General features: G+C 36.9%; 1 protein-coding gene across 1 annotated transcript in view; it reads left to right on the forward strand.

The window, feature by feature from the left end:
- Positions 1 to 18,908, forward strand: part of LOC124258780 (cubilin-like) — a 42,405-nt gene that overhangs the window by 10,835 nt on the left and 12,662 nt on the right. Inside the window, exons 2-15 of the mRNA XM_046692868.1 lie at positions 6,169 to 6,250; positions 8,919 to 9,043; positions 9,594 to 9,743; positions 10,625 to 10,709; positions 11,278 to 11,405; positions 12,364 to 12,507; positions 13,322 to 13,403; positions 13,639 to 13,769; positions 14,564 to 14,710; positions 15,188 to 15,281; positions 15,652 to 15,773; positions 16,194 to 16,337; positions 17,732 to 17,822; positions 18,111 to 18,241. Coding sequence (XP_046548824.1) covers positions 6,169 to 6,250; positions 8,919 to 9,043; positions 9,594 to 9,743; positions 10,625 to 10,709; positions 11,278 to 11,405; positions 12,364 to 12,507; positions 13,322 to 13,403; positions 13,639 to 13,769; positions 14,564 to 14,710; positions 15,188 to 15,281; positions 15,652 to 15,773; positions 16,194 to 16,337; positions 17,732 to 17,822; positions 18,111 to 18,241 — 1,656 coding nt within the window. The remainder of the gene's footprint in view (positions 1 to 6,168; positions 6,251 to 8,918; positions 9,044 to 9,593; positions 9,744 to 10,624; positions 10,710 to 11,277; positions 11,406 to 12,363; positions 12,508 to 13,321; positions 13,404 to 13,638; positions 13,770 to 14,563; positions 14,711 to 15,187; positions 15,282 to 15,651; positions 15,774 to 16,193; positions 16,338 to 17,731; positions 17,823 to 18,110; positions 18,242 to 18,908) is intronic.

Genomic DNA, 18,908 nt, shown 5'->3' on the forward strand with positions numbered 1-18,908 from the left:
AAACAGGACACTGGTACAACATTCTTAGAGAATATAGATTCTATAAACTTTGTGATGCTCCGTCTGTTGGGGACGAATTCCATTACCTTTTCAGATGAGAAGCACTTCTCGAACAGTGGATGATGAATATCCCAATCCCTGTTGCATGGATTCACTTAACACAGAGCCTATAGTTTAAACACAAGTGCAAAACTTGCACATATGAGTGAGAATGACCACATATGAGTGAGACTGACCATACATGAGTGAGATGTTTGAAGTTGATGTATGTGTACATACATGGATGGATGGATGAATGGATAGGGAAATACACAGATTATATTTTTACTGATGTGATGATGGTATAATGCCTGAGTCATTTTGCTGAAATCAACAAGTACACGCATGGTGTTAACAAAACTAAAAACAATCATCAAGGACTATCTGATCTAACTGGAGAACATAAGGTGTTTTTAATGTTCAAATTAAACATAAGGTAGGATATAACAGCCTTTGATTTCTTTGTCAAATCTGTTGCTGTTGCTTTTTTGCTTATGGCCCAAATAATTATACAAAATGACCTAACTATATTGATCATAATTCCATCCACCTTCGACCTGTTATACAGGTTATAAACTTAAAAAACGACCCAGTACATGACAGTACATTATGCGTTTCTTATGGAGACTTTGATGCTGTTCAAGGGAATGACCCTTGGTTGAATTGTAGGCTTGGGCAGATGAATCAGTGGGGTATGTGCTTACCCACATCACGATGAGATAGCAACTCCGCTGTCCAAACACACTCCTTCAATACACTGCACAGAGAACGTCTCCCTATGCCAGACATAGTGCATTCGACCAATGGTAATGTATTGTCATATTTGCATTGTTCTTTTACACCATATGTTTTCACAAAGGGTAACCATGGTAACAGCGTGTGCACTATATATGTCAGCTATACTGGCATTTATCAATAAACACGCGTGAACAATATGTGACATGCTTGACCTCCTCCCTGATAACATCTCTGTAAAAAACTTGGGGGTAAAATATTCAGACAGGACATATGATGCATATGAATCACAGCAAGTTAATTTGGCAAAGAAGTTTAACTTTAGCTTCTGCTATATCGATGGTATAGTATCGTTCAACAACCATCACACTAGCAGTTACCTTCCACCAGTATACTTTAATTCAAGGAGACAAGTGAGACCGCCTCAACTGTTTCATACTTAGCTCTCTACATTAAGATTCAAAAACACCTCTGCACAAGGGTCTCTAACAAAAGGGATGATTTCAACTTTCCAATAGTCAACTTTCCTTTCACATCAAGCAATATTCCAACAGCTCCAGCCTTTGGTGTTCATATTTCACAATTTTTTGAGGCAATCGAGCTTGCTCTTTTTACCAAGATTTTATGCGACTGAGAAGTTGTTCAATCAAGGTACAGCATTCAAGGTATCCTTAAACCTTTCAAAATTCATAGGTAGACACGTGAAGGACATTTTCAAATTGAATGCATTATGAAATATGATGTTTTATGGATTTTTGCCTAGAGTGACCTATATCATATGTTCCCGATTTGTTTCAAGCGCACCGTTGACTAGCCTTTGCACATGTTCATGATACGTACACACACACTTGTAGCACAAGCACACATGTGCCTTTGTGGACCAAATAATAGGAGGATCTAAGCACAAAAGTCTCGACACTTCTTTTGTGATGAACTAAGGATAACTTTTCGATGATTTAATAGGTTTTCCTGTTTGTGCACAGTTCGATGAGAGAACATTCTCTCATCTGCACATTACAAATACCATATTGCGCAAGTGTGCCCTTGTTACAGGACAAGTGTCCTGGAGAATGCAAAGGGTCTATTCATTTGAAACCTTATTCAAGACGTCTCTGATCTTTCGCAATAGCTATGACTTGTTCATCAACGTACCATTATTCACCTGCCCACGTTATCACCGTACAATATAACTATTGCCCTGATAGCCCGACTTGCTTTTCGAGTGGGCTTATAAGTAGAGTTGTTCAAGCATGACCAGTCTGTATTCCGACTCACTATCGACCCGCCATGTTGAGTGTAATATGAAGCCAGTGATCTGTTTTAGGTATGTGGTGGAGGATGGGTGTGCTTTTAAGCTGTGTACCAGGCGTCCAAGGGAAATTAATGTCTGTTTACCTGTTACTTATGCATCAGCTCGGTACGAAAGTTAGAACTTGTCACTACAACAGAACTGATCAGGTTACGATTCTGTTTTCAAACCACCGACACGTTTCCGCCCAGTGAAACACGATTTTACTATCTCCGACGGTTTCCGTGGTTATGCGAAGCCAAATACAACACCCATGTAACATTTATAAATGACCTGTCAACAACCAACACGGCTATTTAGAAGACATAGTTACTGTTTACTTTGTCATCAACATATTATGTTTAGTGGAGTACTGAAAATTCCATAGGTCCATAGTACCTATATACATACCATAGTAGTGGGTACAATAGAAATAAACATATCTAAATATAATAGCACGTCTATAATGCAAGGTAATGTATGGCTTTTTTATTTTGAGAAGAGTGAGTGAGTGAGTTATTATTTACAGTCACATCGGCTATATTCAGCCCTATAGTGACTAAATCAAGTTATAGGTTAATAATAATTAAAGGTAAAATATATAAAAAAACTATCAACGAAGGACAGTAAAATAACTAGAATATCACAGTTATAAATGTAAAACTAGTTATTAAATCTAGAATAATTAACTATAGAGGACAATACAATATAAAAACAGGCTATAGATTGTGTTGCGTATCTCTTACATTCAGAGTGAGTGAGTGAGTTAAAATTTTATGTCACATGGCAGTATTTCAGCTATATTGTGACTATATCAAGTTATCTATTTCTAATAATAATAGGTAAATGATAAAAAAAAATGTCAACGATGGACAGTAAAACAACTAGTGTATCACAGATATAAATTTGAAAACTAGTAATTAATTTTAAAACATTTTAACTATCCAAGACGGTACAATATAAAAATAGGCTATAGATTGCCAACAACTGAAGGTAGATCACCATACTAGGGACCATGGGGACTTACAGTACATTTGCTTCCTGCATGGACCCTAGCTGGATTTACGGCCATCCTTTCAGCTATTAGCAATTTTGGACAATCTAGTCTATATTAAAATAACACATATGCTGCGGTTAAAATTAGTAGTACGTTTAAATTTACTATAATTGTCTTGGAACTCACGTATCCTCTCAGGAGTACAATAATTGATTTTGAGAAGAAATGGGGATATAGAATTTGTCTATTCGAGGATTCAGACGTAGGTTTTTCCTCGTGTATCCGTTTCTGATGTTTGCAGAGTAGGACCAAACAGGCCAATAATTGTATTTGTTTTCAATCTCATTTCACACATCCGGTTTTCCATTTATATTCAGAAATGTCTTTTTTTTCATCAGAAGATCACGAGAACTACATGTGAAACGGGACAGTTCTGTTACAAATTTTATGACATTTTTCAGTAATAATGAATGATTTAAAACAGTTATGATTTAGCTTTCTATGTTTAAAAATACATATATTGTAGCCTTTGTCTTAGATTATATATGAAATGATCTCATCCTGTTACATGTTGTTCTCACTAGAAGTAATAATACAAGCAAAATAGGCGTATATTCAAGACATACGAGACCCAGTTATCTTCACCTTTTCTATTGTATTACTTTGATGTAACTAAATATAAATACGACATCTCCCACATTCCACATGAGCTGGAGACATTTTGACAAAAGTGCTGAAATTTAAAAGTAAACATCAACCATCTCTATTGTGTCGTTTCCTAGACCCCCTTAATTCAGCATTATAATGTGTCAAAACTAATGATTCCATTGGAATAATTTCCATACGTTTTGTGAAACAGCAATTAGAAACTCTTGGGCTTGCGGTGTGTCTTTGTTGTAATGCAGTGACTGTTTACCACCACAGTTTCTTCACGTTTATAGAACCAGATCTCTCGTTCTGATAATTTCCCTCCGTTTGTAATAATTATAACCTTTATCTTATTGATATTGACATTCACTTTCCATAATTGATATTTCCACAAACCTTTACAGCATGATAATTTACCAATTAGAGACAGATACAAACCTACATACATACCCAACCACATACATAAACACGCATACACAAATTGTGCACTTGTTGTACAACACGAATTACTGTGTAGTATTTATGCCTGATACGCCTCTGTGCTTCTATCTCATCAAAAGAACATGCCCAAAATATGAAACGTCTGTTTATAATACTAGACAGTAAGGTAAACTCTTACTGAAAACACGCATAAGAGTTATATCCCTATGGCTGTTGATGTTCCTGTTTGTGTAAGGACATTACAATCCCCAAAGTTCACTGTTCTGGAACATAGGACTTTTCAAGCATAACATTCAAAAGCATTTCAAGATAGTGGAGGAGAATTTCGTATGAATATTTAAGTACTTCAGAAAATGAATCTTCCTTCGCTGCTTGGGGCGGTGGGGGTAGCCTAGTGGCTAAAGCGTTCGCTCGTCATGCCGAAGGCCCGGGTTCGATTCCCCACATGGGTGCAATGTGTGAAGCCCATTTAAGGTGTCCCCCGCCGTGATAATGCTGGAAAATTGCTACTAGCGGCGTAAAACTAAACTCACTTACTCCCTTCGCTGCTTGATTTGTTTTTAAATTTGCAATGCTTTCAGAATTTTCATTCCTTGTTACAGGTGAATCAAGAATATCTGAAGTTTTCTGGAAAAACGATCAAATGCCTTGAATTTGCAAGTGACATTTGTATTTTCTGGATGTCGGTAGACGTTTTGTTAAACCAATCCTCCATTACAATTACATTTTCACCCTTTATATGTGCTTCAAAAATGTTTAGAATCACGTAATGTTTGTGCACATTGTTTTACCACATCCGAACTTTTTACATGGTTATATGAATTGAAACACATCACCCATATCCATGTAACATGTATGGTCTGTCAACAACCAACCTGGTTATCATCAAGACACAGAATAGTGGCTATGCGTAGTGACTCTTAAGTATCGGAACATGATGAATGATTTCGTAGACAGTAGGAAAGATATGCAGTTCCTTGTGTTTCTGACGTGTGCCACAGGTTCTGCAGGATACGCTCACCTCTTCCCGAACACCTGGTGTCTTGGTGTCTTCACTATTCAATAGGGTGGGTGGGGTAGCTAAGTTGTTAAAGGGTCCATTGAAAAACAACGGGTAGGCTGACCACATGATCATGATGCGCTATTTCTAGAGTTCCCAGCTTGATATTGTTTGAATGATGCTGAATGCTCTATATCCTACTCACACTCAATTTATGTTGCATTCGAATTCGTACAAGAAATTCTGCTTATGGAAAAGAGTTTTTATGGGCTGAGATTTTAGTCTGTTGTAGTTTTGCTGATTGTGTCTATAAAAACTGTCGCCACGTGTGCACAAATGATTAACTCATGTTTTAGAGGTAACAAGATATCACATGTTCCTAACACGGGCCAAGGCTACAAATGTTTATTAAGCACTATCTCACCATAAAAATAGCATACCAACGTAATTGTAACCGTGCCAACAGCACCCGCGCCTTCATTTTTCATTACAAATGATTCGCGAAATCGTGAGGTTCCTTGTATTTGTGACGGGGCCATCAATACGTCACTTTTATGAACACCTGGTGTCATTACCTTTGATTGTTATCCAAAGACAAATGCTTATGATATATTCGAAGTCACACTTCAGAGATTATTTATGATTATGGAAAAAATACTATTTCTACCGTTTTGGTGTGGTTCCTGCTTATTCTTCCAGTCACTGATTTGTCTGGTCGAAACTCGGACATTTACAGACCGCATAATTGATCAGGAATACTTTAACTTATAACACCACTCACTCACTTCATTCTCTTCACATCACCTGCAGCCTGTCACTGGATTGTCTGGTCCAGACTCGATTATTTACAGACCGCCTCCATATCGCTGGAATATTGCTGAGTGCAGGGTAAAACTCAACTCACTCACCCACTAATTCCTTCAGCCTGTATTCAGCAGAGGAATCTCGCATGTAAATGCATTGAGATAAACATGTGCAGGACAAATTGAATGTTTAAAACTGCTTGCTTGTTTCATGTAGATGCAGTGTGCTATGAAACCCTGAATGCAACGGACATCCCCCAGATTTTCACCTCGCCAGGATACCCCTTGAAATATGCTGCGTGAGTACATTGTATGTCAAATACCCATCGATAATAACTTGTACCAGTACCTGGAAATGGACAATATAAAATGTGTACGAGATTCATATATTTATAGATAGAAAATGTTATCGTTAATTGGGCACATTGAGAAAGGAGATTCTGAACCAGGAGACAAACTAGACTTCAGTCATTAAGGGCTTAACCATTGTAGAAAGGGTTGGGCGGAAGGGGAAATATTATAGTTCACGGACTGTGACTGTGGAACATACCGCGTTGCAACATAATAGGATACTGTCAAAAAGGCGACTGAAGGTATTTCAGTCACTCACTCACTCCTTCTATGTCACACATACAAGCATATTAATATCCTGACCTGTATGCGTGCGCACAGCAGGCAAGCACGGATTGCACATGTAAGAGATAACAATCAATCAATCAATCAATCGATTTTATTCCGTATTTTAGGCCACATGGCCCATAGTACAATTGTATTGTATGGTATGCAATATTTGTAACATGACCAAAATTATATTGTTAGCAAATATTATATTTTAGTTTCTATGTTAAACGTAGTATATTTACATCAGGTGTAATATTTGTTGTCATGTTAATCTAGTTTTACAGTATTTTGATGGACAAGAAGTATTCATTACAGAGAAGAAAATATCTGTTACAAATAAAGAAATACATTTTCTGCATTATTCATATCACAATGCAAACAAGTAGATTCTATATCGAAATTATCATTGACCTCCTTTGTACGTTGTCGATTAACTCAATCATGAACAGATGTACGAAATTTACACATCGTTTCACATAAGTTCTTTATACTAGAATAGCGTGACAAAGATGATGACTCGTTTTGAAGATCAAATGACTACACTACGTCTTGACGCTGCGACATGGAACATCGCCACTGAAACAATCCACGCTAGAGATTTACTTTCTTCTGCTGCCAGGCGTCTGAATGTTAGTCTGAGCACGATATGACGATTTCCAGCTCCTTACTACCAAACAGGTATAACAAATGACCGTCCGCGTACAGGCAGACCTTAGGTCACCACTGCAGCCCAGGATCGGTACATCCGGGTACTACATTTGCGTGATCGTACTGCCACGGGTTAATTGCACAGCAGCCAGGGTGCCTGGGCTTCGGAGGATATCCGGTCAAACTGTACGGAACAGGTTGAGAAAGATTGGACTGAGAGCCAGGAGCCCCGACGTCGGGACCGTGCTACGTCGTCACAATCGCATTCAACGAGTCCGTTATCTAACAGTATGCCCTTGGTTGTATAGACATTACCTTCTTCTAAACTGATGTAAATATTCATGTACCAAAGTCTATTTGTGGACGAGTTAGACATGTTTGAAAATACAACATTTTCGCAACAGATTTCTTGGTTACGCGTTTCATTTTTTGATAGTATACATAAGCAAGTCTAAAACACATAACAAGGCTGATGTTTTACCTGGAAAGGTTATTCTAAGCTTACGCTTATGTAAGATATCAAGAAAAACGAATAAACATGCTTCAGGTGAGAAATACTAAATAAATGTGTCCCGTGCATTATTAGCGAAATAAGCACTCATTTGAAGGAAAAGGTTCTATCGTGAAGATCGTTTCTGGCTTTGCGATGTGCATAATTTAAGAAAAATAGTAAAACTTTCGAAAATGGTATGGGAAATTAATTATTTTAACTTTTGGACGTTTTGGATTTATGATAACTAAAATATATACGTTAGCCTAAACACATAAAAAAGCTGATTTTATATATAAACCTTTTCTTGAAAGGTTATTCTGAGCTTAAACTTAATATATTTCAGATAGATCAGACCCAATCTGATTTTCCTGAGAAATGTGGATACAAAACAATACCAAGAAGTATGCTCATACATAACTGTGACATGCATGGAGGATAAGTTATTATCTGCGGGTGTGTGTCATTCTGATTTTGTTACATTTAGTGTACTTATTTGACTTGCAAATTTAGTGTACTTATGCTAAAATCAAAGCAACATTGATATGGTCCCCAGACGTCAGATTACGTTTTGTGAAGTGTAATGACACACGATGTGGTAAGTTGGCGCAGCTGCAAGTTAAAGTAAAGGTATATCGCAATGATAATGTATGATTCACTATGTAGTATTTCGTAATACCAAAACACGGTCGTCTCAGTGATATAGTGTGTATTGAATAAAGGAGTAACCCTAATCCGGTCGCAATGTTTCTCAAGTGCTCTGTCAATTTGCACGTGAACGTTTGTTCAAATGCTGACAGTGTGTTGACCATGATGCATTCATCAATATTTCTACAAGTACGTTCTAATCGTGCGTCACTTTCTTATCTTGCGTTCATTATTGTAGTTAGCTGTGACAAAATAAACGGAAAATACCAACATCAACTAGAAAAATAAAAACGATACAATCTTTTATGTAAGGGTATATTAATTATAACGGTTTCACATATACATGAGAGTACATGTTTGCCACACACAGTGTAAATATAAGTTATAGTGCTGTCGGCGTTAGACAATTTATGCCAAAAAAATCTGGGACGGTTTTGTATAATTATGATATTGATCAATAATTGAGTAAAAAGCCCACATACGTGTCTCGAATAAAGCGCAAGGGCTGATATTAACAGATTATGTTTGATCCTGTAAAACCACTGCATTTTGTTTGGCAGAAACCTGCAATGCACATGGCATATTCGCGCAGCAGATCCAAGCCAGGTGGTTGTCTTGGAAACGTTGGACTCAATGATTCATTCTTCGATTGATTGCCAAGAAGACACCGCTGCCTTATTTGAGGGTAAGATAAATCACACAAAGTAATATGAATATTAACTACGTCACCTGTCTGAAGACTATTATCTTTACAAGACAATGCATTGTTGCTGCATTCATGAGTTAAATAGTTATGATACACGATTTTATTTAGCTCGATTGATAACTGTTAATATTTATAGACACTAAAATGTAATATTTGTTGAAAACTTGTTCGATTCATATATTAACTCATTGTCGTCACTAATTTGTGGACCAGTTTTATTGAGGTGTTTACATGGTGATTCTATAACGGTGGGTTAGATGCGTGTTAGCAGATCGTGGTTTCGTCTCAACAATGGTGTCTTGTTAATAGCGCAATACTAAGCCTCGTTTGGTTCGGCAACATTGCTAGACACGTACGGCCCTTCTCTTTCTATTGAACAATGCTGACATTGTATAAGGAGGGCTGTAATATTTTCCAAAGTAAGTGTTCAGTTACAATGGACATGCAAGTGGTCCAGTACGAAAAATGTGGTCTGTTTCTTCTGATGTAAAGAGTGACTCACTGACAATTATTCTGTTTATTACTACAGGTCCAATTGCTAATGACACTAGGTTGGTACGCAAATGGTGTAGTGACCTTCGATACTACTTTGCCGATTCGAACAGCTACTTCCTGTTCTTCCGCACTGATTCAAAGTTCGAGAACAGAGGATTTCAAGTCCGCTATTACCAAGGACAGAGTGAGTATAAAATCATCAGAATATTGCATGTTGTGTAAATTAATAAAATACGTCCAGTAGCGATTGGACCGGGAGCTGTCCATTCTGTAGAGGGTAATGTCCGAGTAACTCTCAATTCTTTAAAAATAATGGAGCCGAGGCCCCGGGGAGCCAAGGCACATTATTTTTAAGGAATGGAGAGTTACTCGGATATTACCCTACTAAAACTACATTCAAAGTATTGGGAATATGTCTGTTATCAAAATTTTATGACAAAATGACAAAATGAAGCTTTTAATTTGAAACTGGTACACATGGATCCATTCCTGAAAAGTAATGGAGCGAGCAGACAATGGAATGACGTCACAAATGTAATTTAACTACATCTTGTGTACCGATATGAGAGCCTTTTTAGACACACAGGATGGACACACTAGCGATGTAATTAGGTCTCAAGAATAATAATTTTAATTAATAATTTCAAGATGCTATTTGCATAGGTTAATTTCAAATCTAAGCAAGTCTTTGTTAGAATCCATTGTAAACAGCATGTTGAAATTTGTACATCCGAATAATAGTGACCCGTCACAATATATAGTGTCTAAGGAATGGATTTTCACAACACAATGCTGAGTGTTATTCAAATTATTGATTGATCGATTTGCATAATTATAAATGTAACTTTGACTATATATTACAATAGTAACAATATTGCTGCGATAGGTTCCATGACAAATATAAACGTGTTCGTAAGAAGGACACTGTATATCAGATTAAATATAAATTGACTTCTTTTTATTCTATTGCATCATATCATAAACAATTATTTTCCATGGATAGTTTGGCTTTTGTCATCTGTACCTGTGAACTTTAAAAATGTTCATTAATGTTGTGTGCTTCAGGAAGTGGACCATGTAATCGTGATCTTGTGGCTAACAGTGACGTCCAGAACATCATATCACCTGGGTATCCCGTTGGATATTACCAGTACGTCCTTCAGCTATATCTATTAACACTTATAAACAATTCTGTAGTGATTCCCGGATATATTTGGTCCCCAGTAACCTATGCTTTGTTTTTTAGGACGTGTATAAGACGTGTCTTTCGTCGTCACCCTTTCCTATAATAACTGACCGGTTCCTAAATAAACTTGAGCCTCACATGTTTTACAGTTAATAGAACCGTGTTCTTATCCATGTAGTCATCTTCTTTTTGTTATTGGAATAGTTTTTAACGACAGTGTGCTTTCCTTTCATGACCTCCCTATTACTTTGCCAATGATATACTATTCATAAAAAGTAGGGGACCTTCATCTTTAATTTACGATTGAAACAAATGGGAGATATACACGTGTATGGGGCTACTGCGTTCATGTAAAGAGAAATGGTTGTGCGTTCATGAGATTTCTGTCTTTGAAAAGTTTGTTAACGCTTATACTTCCTATCCAAATTGAAAGTTCAAGTTCCCCTACTTTTTTTGGAAGCGTATAAATGGCAGGTTTCTCACCATTACGTACTTCAGCCAGATGAAAATGGAAGTTTTGCGTCTGTTTCAGTGACTTGTCCTGCACCTACAGCATCCAGGCAGAGCAATCGACTGACCGGATACAGATAGACATGGTCGACATGCATATTGAGAACTCTGTCAGTTGTGAAGATGATAACATTACTATCGTTGATCCCAGTATGTGAAAGTTTCTCACGTCTCATGTCTAGACGTGTGTACCAAATAACTATACCTTCAATGAACCAACGTTCATTCAAGCACAAACGATAGGAATATATATATATTTAAAACTTAAAGTTGTATGTGTGTCTCATGTGGGACTGAAAGCGAGTGTGGACAGAGGGTCGGATTAGTAAGCCATTTGAAACAGTATTGTATGCATGAGAAAATACAAGATATAAACATTTATTCTCTTTGAAGGTATATAAAGCCTGATCTATACTGAATGCGAGCAGAAAAATAAAGAAAACGAAAATAATTTCAATTGGTCGCAAATGGGAAACAGCGGTGACAAATGTGTAAAGAGATCAAATGTATCCTTTGTTATAAATGTGCATTATTTCGATAGTGTATAACTTTTAAATTAGCAAACGAACAGTTACTACGCGTGCATATAGAATAGGACATACGAGTAATGAATTACTAATCTAAAATTAACAGTATAACGTGCATTGTAATCAGTATAAACATATTAACTTTTTGATTGCATTCTTTCTGGCTTGTATTCTCAGGGTAGCCTCTTGAAATGTATTGAGAAATTCTAAGAAGAAAACCCCAATGATTTTAGAAATATTGTTGTCAGAAAATTAAGCAGAATGATTACTAAATTACCTTACATAATGAAAGGAATATGTGTTACACTAAAAATGAGATCAAAGTTACCTTGCTTTTGAGAATTGATAACTGGTTCAGATGCTTATTTCACGGGTATTCAATTCCTTTGCCCTATCAAGAATAAAGATAGAGAAACCACAGTATATTCAGTAACACTTGCTAGATACCTCTTCCGCAGAACCTCAACATACAAACTACTACTAATTCTATCTGGCAACTGATCCTAAAGGATCAAAGATTACAAAGTTGTCAATATTTCCTCACAGGGTTCATCGCAGCTAATGTAATGACATTTCTTTAGATCTTGGCGAGTATGACGTGGGGACAATCTGTGGCCAAATGACACCATCATATCAGAGCAGCGGTTCGCGGTTACAGATCAAGTTCAACTCGAACCGTATCAAGGAAACCAGAGGTTTTATGATCAAATTCAAGAGCATTTCGAGTGAGTATACTGAGTTCATTCATTTTTCACCAGTGTTTGTAACTTTCTTATGCTAGGTATTGAGACATTATTCGGTTCATATATGATATATGACATAAGTATATGCATTATATGATTTTAATAGGGACTGAATTTGGAATAGTTATGATCAATGATGATATTTAATTTACCCTCAAATAAAGTGAACATGTAATGTCATCCAATTGATAAACCATGGTATTGCAAGCAATACAATGTGTTTTTTAAAATCAAACACCATATTCTATTGAAAAAACGCAGCAGTGAGTTGTTACTCTGTTGGATGACATGTTAATGTGGCTGTAGGCTTCTAACGACTCGCATGTACTTTGAGGTTCTCTCTTGAGGTTCTCCCGAGAACTGAGAATAAAAAACGTATTTGCTCATTGTTTAGCACTTAGAACTTGGTTTAGGGCTGTGACCTTTGCATTATACATATGAACTGTTAGTAGTAGTTGCATAACATCGTAAGTCAAATATTATGATAAAAATTGTTATGATAATAACTGATAGTTATAGCTGATAGTTGGAGTTTGTTAGCAGATCTGAGACTTCGATGTACATTGTTCCGGTCTGTAGTTTTAATTTCACTGAGAAATTTTGAAGCAAATTACGTAGACGTGTTGTAACAGTGTTTAACTGAAAACAAGATGTTCTGAAATAGAACATGGGTATTCCTATTTCATTTGGAAAAAGGTCAACTCTACCCCAAACGATGACGTCTTTTTGGATGTCTGGGAACATACCAATATGCATATTGTGAGTCGAATTAACATTGCTTCTTCTTTTTGTCCAGATTTGGACTGCAGGAACGATGAGTTGGTAGCGACTGATGTTGATTCCTACCTTGTGTCACCCGGTTATCCGAATTATTACAGGTAACATGTGTCAGTTTAGTATAGGTTCTCCACCTTTACCTACACATATGCGCTATAAATAATAATGAAGATTTTAATGGATATTTCCTACAATTACCATAAATCGATCAACAGTTATTTTCTGACAGTAAATGAACGACTCAAATTCACGTATAATTTGTAATTGTATGCCTTTGATGACTTTATTGTATCTTTCGGAGGGAATCTTTGATTCATGTTAATCTGTTTTTCTCAGTAACCTTGCGTGTAGCTGGACAATATTGAGTAATAATCCACAAAGGACTGTAGAGGTCGAGGTCATGCAAGTGGCAATATCCAGCACACCTCCTGCGTGTAACGGAGACAGACTTGAAGTGGATTATCTTGGTAAGTTGTACTTCTCTTTGTTTCTTGTCTCTTTTCTTATATCACAACCGTATTCATGTAGAAAGTCTCAAGGCAAATTTCATACACATTCCTGTTCAGATTGGGTTCAATATCTAACGTTTGCAGAACGTACAACACCATCCCACACGGTGGGAAATGTATAACGTGCATTTAACTTGGAATCATCAATTTCCTCAGTCATTATATCATGATAATCAAGAGAGTGAGTAAGTATGTTAAAGGTTATAGTACCTTTGGCAATATTTCAGTCATATCTTGACTAAAAAGGGTCACAATTAAATTATTTATAACGTTATATCTTAATATTTGTCTGTGAATGACAGTAAAAGGACTAGAATATCACAGTTACAAATATAAAACTAACATGTGAAAAGTATATAGTTTACAATTTAGAACGTCACAATATAAACACAAGCTATAGATCACCAGCAACCATGGGGACTTACAGTGCCTTTGCTGCCTGCATGGGCCTAGCTGGATTTACACCATCCCTTCAGCCACTTGTGACTGTAGTAAAATTTAGATAAGATACTGTTTATATTTAGGATGTCTTTTAATAGATTTAAGAGCTATTAGTATGCCGTTTGTTTCTACTGTAAAAATAGAGTTGTTATCTGGTAATCGAGAAGATATTGTTCTGGACAGTAGCACAAGCAACTCATGACAATCAAGATGTGTTCTGTCCAGGTTATGCTTTAAATGACAACTTTGAATGTATTTGGAAATTACGTTACTCCCTATACTTTCATGTCAATTCGATACATTTTATGCAGATTCGTCAAAGCCAAACGAGGTGATATGCGGTTCAAGCACCCCGTCACAAAAGTTCGTTAGCCTGGGTAGCACTTTGTCAATCACATTCACATCTGATACTACCAACGAAGGCCAAGGTTTTTACATCAGATATCGACTGGTACAAGGTAGGTGTTCTCTGGATATGTCGAAAATACACAGTGACCGTGGTGGCCTTTGCCATCTTCCGAAAATATCAAATAAAGTTGCTTTGACTATACTGGTATAGACATCTAACACAAGCAAGATATAATGTTGTCTACTTTTAATGCTCGATCAAACTTTCATCGACTTTACAAAGTGCACAACGTTGCCACCCTGGAAAATGCTAATACAACAGCGTGTCTGTGAATAATGTGGGATAATGTGATTCAGGTCATAGACCGCAACAACTTTGGCGGAGTCCTTGAGAACCACTGGCCAATTATTTAAAGGAACTTCCGTACACTTGAAGTCCCTCTGTCACACCAGTGACCATATCGTACCCACAGAGCAATTTAAGTTTTTATCTGTTGTGGTCTTACTAACTAATTATGTCAAACGTAGTGGACGTATGTGTAGATGCATGCCTCTTACTTAGTAACCGGGTGGGGTTTTAATCCTAGAAAACGCACCTTCTGCCTCGTGTGATCAGACATTGGCTGCAACCGAAAGAGAGCAGATTCTTACGTCTCCGGGATATCCACACATCTCTCTTAAGTAAGTCACTGTGTTACTGTTCCAAGACGTAAATCAGAGCGTCTTTACTTAGGTACTCTGACCCTATCAGACTGTATATGGTAGGACCATGTTAATGTAATGACTGGCTTGTTTCAAATGCCTAATATATTTTGTCGGTCTTTGTTTCTAAAGCAAATCACCCTATGCAGATCTACATGTGTGTTTGTAATTGTGATACGTTAAATGAGTCGACCCGATAATTCCAATGGGAATACTATTATACAGAAAAAATACATGATCTTCAACCTTTCCAAATTCGAATTTTAAGTTTTGTTTCAGGCAATAATGACACAAAACATAAATATTTAACCGTGGTCCTTCTTGTCACCAACGTCTCATATCTTTTCAGGTCACAAACCTGCTCCTACACTATTAGAGCACAAAGTGGTTACCACATCAGAGTGACTCTCAACGATCTTGATATTGAATTGAGCAAACGCTGCATATTTGACAGCTTGACAATATCAGACGGTATGCAATATTGTGATAAAGGTGATACAATTCTAACCATATGGTTTGTGTGCACATACGGTCGTCTTTACCTAGGATACCTACCTATATGCAGAAAAGCCATTGGTATTAACTCTGAATAGAAAGTCTATAATACAGAATATAACTCTGTCTGCTGTCAGTATCTTGCACATACGTCGATACACCTCGCTCGGCGATACAGTACAGAGCCAATAACTACTATGATAGATATTCCAGTAACGTAGCAGTGCAATGAAACTAATGTGATGTTGATTAAATGCCTTTCAAATTCTAATCAGATCTGGAAAACAATTCCAAAACGAATGCAGGAGGCGCTGTTATCTATTTAATTTTTTATTTTCTTCATTTCAAATGTACAATATTATCTGTCTATAAGACGCCATTGACCGCTTGTCTCAGGTTCTTCGACCCTAAATGAGTTATGGTGTGGGGACAGAGCTGGAGAAGTTGTGAATAGTCTGAGAAATGAGGCCACCGTGACCTACAGTATAGATAACTCCAACAACGGAAAAGGTTTCTCCCTCAAGTATTCTGCAGTCAGTGGTGGGTATCACCTGCAGAAATGCAATTTGATACAACTACCATGTACCCTACTACCGAGCATGAAGAATTTGTTCGTTCACTACCAGACACAACAAATAATGGCAACCAGTGTTGGTTGCGATCTAGTTCAAACTTATTTTGCAATATACATATACAACTTTTAGTTTCATTTAGTTGTGTGCTATGATTGAAACTGTAATCTCTGGACGTGTACACGGCAAAGGATATCCATCGATCTATTTACTGTAGCTGTTAAGTGCATTTCTCTGAGTAACAGCTTCTGTGGCAGCGTTGTGTTGTGCTGGACATACATATATATTATGCTTGCTGAATATGGTTAGTTCTTAAGCGACAAGCTGTTATTGTAGTATAGTTCCTACCTGTAGTCTGTTTGCAGTGAAAACGTACCGATGAATTTCACTTATTTAAACTAAAAAGTAAATCGAATAAAGTCAAAATAAGATTACGAATCCACATAATTTTACCTTGCCAATTATATGTTTAAATCTCAGAATTTTATTCAACTTAGGATATAAGTTGTTTTACAAACGATCATAGCTTCAAATCGCTATTATTGGTTTGTATTTCAAGGGGGTATGCACATTAAATGAAACACCGAGAACAAGTAGGGTTGGTCTAAGTTAACGCTCATGGCGTACCGCACGTGCATTTGTTTCACTGCACAAAGTACAGAGCTTACCCCCTAGTAATACAAACCTATAATAGCGATTTGAATCTGTGGTCGTTTGTTAAACAACCTTTATCCTAAGTTGAGTAAAATTCTGATATTTAAATGTTCAAATGGCAAGGTAAAATTATGAGGATTCGCAATCTTAATTTCACTTTATTTGATTTACGTTGTTGTTTTTTTTCAGTGAAATTCATCGATACGTTTTCATTGCAAACAGACTATAATTCAAATTTTGAATTTCTGCACTGGTTTAAAATCTGTTCTATTTATTTATAATGAGCAGATGTATCAAAACTACCTTGATTGAAGGTTAAATTGTTCATGCACTACATCTTATCAAAAGGAGACCCAAATATCAAAACAAGAACTGATGTGTTTAATTAAATGCTTAATATGTGATATAGGCATCTGTCGAAGAATAACCTTTGTCATCAAATACCAGAGCATCGTGTAATCTTTTGTTTGAAAGTAAATTGAATAAATGTGAACCTTGTTTGAAAGACATTATCAAGGAAAGGATCCCGAGAAACTACACACAGAGGGACTTTAATTTCCTACCGGGATGATATTGTTGCCTGTTACAAAATGGCAAGCCATATCAGAGAAGATGTGCTACATGTCAGGTTATGATTTCCTGTAACAATCCCTATACTGACCTGACAACAGGAGTGATTATTACATCGCTACCCTTTCTCAATAACAGGAACACCTAGTAAGATCCAGACAATGACCATGCCCACACGAAGCACTCCGCTCTACCTGACTTCACCTGGATTTGAAAAACGATTCCCTCGGTATGTCCATTATGACCATTAATATTCTTCAATGAAAATGTATAATAATATACCTTCTTGGTAATACCACTTGAAAGATACTCACATTTAAGATAATCGTTGTCTCTATTTATGTGTAGATGAGTTTTAATAACCAGACAATATCAAGCGGAGCTTCAAAAATTGACTTCATACATTGACGAGAATTGTAACCGAACCGAATGTTTTAACATCTAGGCTACCTGGTCGTCCATCATCATATCACCGCTCATATATTTATGATATTTATCCATTCCTTTGATTTTAAAGAGGCATATCCTTCACGTACATCTTCACTGCCGACCCTCTACTACGAATACGACTGCGAGTAACTGAATCGTATCTTCGTTACTACACTTCCACTGGGGCCTGTATTGGTGAAAGGGTCATGCTTTATGACGGTAAGACAATGCCGGCTTTACAAAACAGGTGTTCAAGAGTTATAACTCAACCAAAGCAAAATAAGCATAATCCAAACATTTGCCGCTTCTATTCCTGACTCGAGTAATGATGACAAACCTGATGATTCGTCTTCTGATCGGAATGAGTGATGAGCCAGTATGTTATTCCCCCGCTTTCGGCAGTAATCCTGCTTCATCGGGACAGTGATCAATGAAAATTGCCTTCACACATTGTATCCATGGAATCGAAACCCGGGTCTTTAGTATGACGAGCAAACACTTTAACCCTAGACAAACCATCAGGGTGCCGTTGTACAAAACAACCTAAGCACAAAGATTACATTATAACCTTAAGTTTTAACCTTCTGCTCGGCGTCCCGTTGCACGAACCTACCTTATACTAAGGTGGCCTTAGTTTTATACTAAGGTGGCCTTAGTTAGGTGAATATTTAAGGGGTGGTCCAACCCGTCCTTAGTGAGGTTAAGGTTCACGTTTCATGTAATTTCAACATGACTACATTCTTGGTGATATGTCAGGAAACTGGTCGAGGCGTTATACTGGTGTATTGTACAAATCGGATAATGACATTTGATTTCAAAAATAAATAAATATTTTGAACGTGCTTACACCAGATATTTATTATCTTAATTGTGAATCCCAGATTCG

This window comes from Haliotis rubra, unplaced genomic scaffold (assembly GCF_003918875.1).
Source record: "Haliotis rubra isolate DU_JTF1 unplaced genomic scaffold, ASM391887v1 Scf70, whole genome shotgun sequence".
NCBI lineage: Eukaryota > Metazoa > Mollusca > Gastropoda > Lepetellida > Haliotidae > Haliotis > Haliotis rubra.